Raw genomic sequence first — 6,263 nt, forward strand, 5'->3', positions numbered from 1 at the left:
TATTATTATTATTTAAATGTACAATTATTCAAATACAGTGACTATTATTAGTATTACAGCAAAATATATGTTTTATATGATATCATAATAATATACAAGATGTTTACAAAGAAAGAAAAAAAAAATTGTGGGCGTGCAGCATGAGAGGCTTGCTTGAATTTGAGTCCAGCTATTTAAGGTTCATTTCAATACAAATGGGTAATATTTGACATGAAGTGTCTCTCATTGCTGTGTATTTGGTAAATGCATGCGGACTGGCACATCATTACAGTGGTATTATGCATAGTTACAAAGTGCAAGCACACAACTGTATCTGCACAGTGAATTTGACTTGGAATTGAAAGAGTATACAGAGCTCTCTCTCTCTCTCTGTCTCTCTCTCTCTCTCTCTCTCTCTCTCTCTCTCTCTCTCTCTCTCTCTCTCTCTCTCTCTCTCTCTCTCTCTCTCTCTCTCTCTCTCTCTCTCTCTCTCTCTCTCTGTCCACGGCTGCATTTGAAGATGGGCGCAGTGCTTTGTGGAGCCCGTCACAGATTGAGCGATGCGTACTCCGTCTGAGAAGAAAGAGAAAGGGTTCAGGTGTTACAGGGCAGCACAGAGTTAAAATGCAAGCCTCATATTTAAATACAGTGTAGTTTATATTAAGTACAGTAATACTACTAGGATGCAGCAAGTTAAGATCACAAGTTATATCTACAATGGCATATTAGTATTGCAATAATGCATTGGTTACATATTACTACACACAAGCCACGTCGTAATTAGACACACAAGTGTGTGCTACATATAGCAGGTATTTTGTTTTTTATTTATTATCTTCTATTGGCTATGATTTGTGAACTGGTTGAGAATCCTTATCCGCATTAATAATACCTATTTTCTACTTTCACCTGAAGAAGAGACCTTTGATGTCTTGAAAGCCTGGGATTAATTATTGTTTAGTTAGTCCAATGAAAGGTATCGCCTCTCCTTCTCTTTGTCTATCAATAAATAAATAAAACCCTGAATCAGACTGATTACCGAGTAATCCTGGACTGTTCTGTGTCGGGCGGGGCGCTGGGGACGGCAGGGCGTGTCGCTGGACTTGTGATCTATAGATTGTAAAAAACAAACATGTTATTATAATAAGACTTTATAGTTCAGTAAAAATGCAATCAAATCAATATAGCTGACATTTTATATATTATTATTATTATTATTTAGCAGACGCTTTTAATCAAAGCGATATAAGTCTAGGGGGTGAACTATGCTTCATCAACAACTGCTGCAGAGTCGCTTACAATAGGACGGAGCACAAGGAGGTTCAGTGACTTGCTCAGGGTCACACACGGGGAGTCAGGGATGGTGCTGGAATTTGAACCTGGAACTTCTGGGGTAACAAGCCCCTTACTTTAACCACTGGACCACCAAGCCTCTTTAGTATAGTAATACATAGTTCAGTAAAATGCAATAAACAGGGTCTAGTGTATATGATATGAATGATATGATTGATATTTCAAATGCACAAACACCAGCGATCACAAAGAGAATATCCTGCAGTTACCGGTTTTAGTTTTATGAAGTCTTCTGTAAACACACGCCACACACACCACGACCAGAATTAGCAGGAGAACGGCGGGCAGTCCGTAAAACAACACAGGAACGCAATCTGTAACCAAACATGTACACACAGATATTAACAATACACATTATTATTATTATTATTATTATTATTATTATTATTATTATTATTATTATTATTATTATCACACTATGTTTTGTGTTTTTAAGTGTGTGTTCTTTAACAGAATATGGAAAAGCAGCTTTTTTACATTATAACTTTTTTATGTTGAGATTTCAAATAATGACCCTTCAGCTGCGTAATTCACCTTGGCTTCGGAGTGACGCGGAGACTTTTTCTGTGACGTTTTTGACGTTGTAAGCCTCGCACTTTATAGCGCCGCTGTTCCATTGATCCGCGCTGATTGTGACGTAGCTGCGCACGCTATAGGACCCGTCGGGTTCGATCTCTCCCTCCCCCGCGCTGCCCGGCGCGGCTGCCTCGGCGCCGATAGTCCAGAGGACTCGGTGCCGCCCCGGAGACGTGTCTCTCACCAAACACAGCACCGGAACCGGCTCGGTCCAGTCCGAATCGCCTTCAGACAGACCCGGAGAGTATAACTCCACACTCGGGACAGTCAGCGGGTCTTTGAGTAAACACATACATTGTAAGTTTAGTAACCATGAAAAACAAAGTGAAGTAGCTGACGTCAGGGATCAAATGTTATCGTTACTCTTCACACCGCTCACTTTCTGCTGTTCACTCTCATTGTAAACCCAAAGCGTGTTCTTATTATCCTCCGAGTATAATTTAAAAAGATGCATCATCATCATCATCATCATCATCATCATCATCATCATCATCATCATCATCATCACATAACGCTTGATTTTATTTGTCAGTTTTTGTCTCTGAATGTTAAACAGGGTAATTAGGGTCCGAGTGAAAGACCGTCAAAGACCATCGAATAATTTGGGTGTTTTCTTTTTATTTTTTGTTGGCAATTTTTTAAAACATTTTAGGCGTTTTGGAATGCAAAGTGTTAAACGTTTTATACCGAGGGATTCCGAATATCAAAATTCAGATTATGGAACTTCGGATGATTCTATTTCCAACACTTTGAACGCATTCTATAGAACCCTTCATTTCCTTTGTCCAATATTTAAGAATGTTTCTTTATAGAAACTACAAAAAACAGGTTTCCAATTGCAAAAGGATTACTGCACGGTATCTTTAAAGAAATAAGAACATAAGAACATAAGAAAGTTTACAAACGAGAGGAGGTCATTCAGCCCATCTTGCTCGTTTGGTTGTGAGTAGCTTATTGATCCCAGAATCTCATCAAGAAGCTTCTTGAAGGATCCCAGGGTGTCAGCTTCAACAACATTACTGGGGAGTTGGTTCCAAACCCTCAAAATTCTCTGTGTAAAAAAGCACCTCCTATTTTCTGTTCTGAATGCCCGTTTATCTAATCTCCATTTGTGACCCCTGGTCCTTGTTTCTTTTTTCAGGTAGAAAAAGTCCCCTGGGTCGACATTGTCAATACTTTTTAAGATTTTGAATCTTTGAATCAGATTGCTGTCCCCCTGTGTTTTTCCCATGGTTATGCTCTGCATTTACCACAGTTTACCCTGCTTTGACAGATTTTTTTATTAATATGCTTTACCATACTTCACTGTGCTTCACAATGCTTGCCTGTGCTTTATCATGCTTTCTCTGTGCTTTATTACAATTTGCTGGGCTTTTACTATGAGAATCTTTTAGCTTAGCATGTTTTGTAACATGCCTTACCATACCTCTCTGTGTTTTGCAATGCTTCACTATGCCTTACCATACCTCTCTGTGCTTTACAATGCTTCCCTATGCTTTACCACACCTATCTGTGCTTTACAATGCTCCCCTATGCTTTACCATACCTCTCTGTGCTTTACAATGATTCCCTTTGCTTTACCACACCTATCTGTGCTTTACAAAGCTCCCCTATGCTTTACCATACCTCTCTGTGCTTTACAATGCTTCCCTATGCTTTACCACACCTCTCTGTGCTTTACAATGCTTCCCTATGCTTTACCAGACCTCTCTGTACTCCACAATGCTTCCCTATGCTTTACCATACCTCTCTGTGCTATACAATGCTTCCCTATGTTAAGCGCTGCTATGTTTTAACGATGGTACTTTTGTAAGGGAATAATGACATGCATTTTCAGACACGCTATTGCTTAATCAGCATAGAGATATATTTTCCAATGGTCTCTATTTTCAGACACAATGTCTATCTAAATCCGAGGGAACACGGAGCCACTCTGCGGCTTGGAACTTGATTTCAGGAGTCTGTTTCAGGTCACTGCGCGGCATACCAGGCAGGGAGACTTGGGGTTTGATACAGCAAACCTCAAACCAGGTCTCCCGGTCTCCTGGAACCAGGTTTCAAGCCACATGGTCCTGATAAAGTCGCTTCGTGTTCCCTCCGCTTCACATCAACAAGTTACGCCCTTGCCCAGCCAGCGAAACCCCATTCGCCTTACTTCAACATACAGAACCGAAATACATTTTAAAACAGCTCAAAACGGATTCCTCCTTCCAGAAACGAGTTACTGTAACGGTACTTACCTGATACAACGAGTTTGGTGCTGGATCCAGGTGCGAATTCGAGAGCTGCTTCCGCTATACAGAAATACACGGCCGAGTCGGTTCTTTGGAGGTCCGCAATGGTTAAATTATACTGTCCGTTCTTGCTGTCGAGTGTTCCGGAATACCGACCCTCTTTTAAGTAGCCCGTGATCAGGGATGTGACGATCTGGATTCGCCCGTCCGGCTCCTGCCGGTACCAGTTAACCCAAACAGTTACATATTGGTTTATTTTACTTGGATCTACTCCGCATTTCAGCGTGATATTCCCGCCCGGTTCCGCGGTGTGTAACGGCGGGACAGAGTCAGTTACTGGTTCCGCCAGCCCATCTGAAAAACAATACAAAAAATTAATAAATTAAAAGAAACAAATTCAAAAAAAAAAATCTCCTATACTTTACGCACAAGAAAATGATGACAATACTGATTAAATTATTATTATTATTATTATTATTATTATTATTATTATTATTATTGCTATACAAGCACGTCGTTTTTATTTGAAAAAAAAGTCAAATTCAAATTAAATTCAAATAAATACATATAAACAATAAATGTATTTAATTACTATATAGATAAACTATTTATTGAAATGGGAAAAATGTCGATCAAGTACTGCATCAATCACCAGGCGTTAAATATTTATACACTGTATCAAATTTTGTAAGAGAAAATCAATTTCTCAACTTTCATTTCGTATTTATTATTTATTTATTTCTTAGCGACTTACAATTGTTACAAGATATCATATTATTTTTACATACAATTACATTATTTTTTTTACACGTTATTTTTACATACAATTACCCATTTATACAGTTGGGTTTTTACTGGAGCAATCTAGGTAAAGTACCTTGCTCAAGGTTACAACAGCAGTGTCCCCCACCAGGGATTGAACCCACAATCCCCCGGTCAAGAGTCCAGAGCCCTAACCACTACTCCACACTGCTGCTCTAATTTACTTAAACCTATAGTTTGCTGCTAAAGACGAGCTGTTTGAAATCCCTGTTATAAAATTAAATGATATATATATATATATATATATATATATATATATATATATATATATATATATATATATATATATATATATACATATCTATCTAAATATATCAAATCAATGTTAGAATACTTACTTACAGATACTTACAGTGAGCGACCAAAACCAAAAGGCAGCCGATAGAACAGAATGCCATCGCTCCTGGAGTCCGAAGCGCAGTGTGATTGAATACGCGCCGTGCAGCCAGCAGTAACCAGCGCCACTGTGCTTTCAACATTGAAACGAGATCTGCTGCGCTTACATACGGGGCGGGTCTCTCAGCTCGCTCGGTGATGTTTAACCAACTGTGTGGGCGTCGGCATTGCTCAGAGCGGATCACAAAGCAACGGGCACGGCATTGCGCAGAGAGGATCGCAAAGCAACGGGCACGGCATTGCGCAGAGAGGATCGCAAAGCAACGGGCACGGCATTGCTCAGAGCAGATCACAAAGCAACGGGCACGACATTGCTCAGAGCGGATCACAAAGCAACGGGCACGGCATTGCTCAGAGCGGATCACAAAGCAACGGGCACGGCATTGCTCAGAGCGGATCACAAAGCAACGGGTACGGCATTGCTCAGAGCGGATCACAAAGCAACGGGCACGGCATTGCTCAGAGCGGATCACAAAGCAACGGGCACGGCATGGTTCAGAGCGGATCACAAAGCAACGGGCACGGCATTGCTCAGAGCGGATCACAAAGCAACGGGCACGGCATGGTTCAGAGCGGATCACAAAGCAACGGGCACGGCATTGCTCTACATTGCAGAAGTGTTTGGGTTGCTTGAAGCCGGTATGCAGAATACATCTGCTGCTTAGGAGAATGTTACTTTATAGAACCTGAACATAATGGTGATTGCATTCATTATATATGTTCTGATGAAGACATGTTTCTGTCGAAACGTGTTCGCAAACACTGTTTTGCTGTGTTAATGACAGAATAAAGTTTGTTTTATTGAACATGTGCTTCGGATCTGGGTTTTGTTGATGGGAGTTGCCGTCTTTATTCTTTGCTACAGTTTCACAGCTGAAAGGTATTTATTTGACATATTTACCT

At 40.4% G+C, this 6,263-nt stretch overlaps 1 protein-coding gene across 1 annotated transcript; it reads right to left on the reverse strand.

Annotated features, from left to right (window-relative positions):
* On the reverse strand, positions 1-5,418 carry LOC131705290 (uncharacterized). The gene is made up of 6 exons (XM_059007684.1): positions 5,317-5,418; positions 4,149-4,496; positions 1,867-2,184; positions 1,542-1,646; positions 1,019-1,089; positions 1-552 (listed from the first exon to the last, which is right to left on the reverse strand). Exons 1-6 carry the CDS (start codon positions 5,360-5,362, stop codon positions 526-528), a joined length of 915 nt encoding a protein of 304 aa, XP_058863667.1. The 5' UTR covers positions 5,363-5,418; the 3' UTR covers positions 1-525.
* Positions 5,419-6,263: the final 845 nt, after the last annotated feature.

The sequence above is a fragment of the Acipenser ruthenus genome, chromosome 35 (assembly GCF_902713425.1).
Source record: "Acipenser ruthenus chromosome 35, fAciRut3.2 maternal haplotype, whole genome shotgun sequence".
NCBI lineage: Eukaryota > Metazoa > Chordata > Actinopteri > Acipenseriformes > Acipenseridae > Acipenser > Acipenser ruthenus.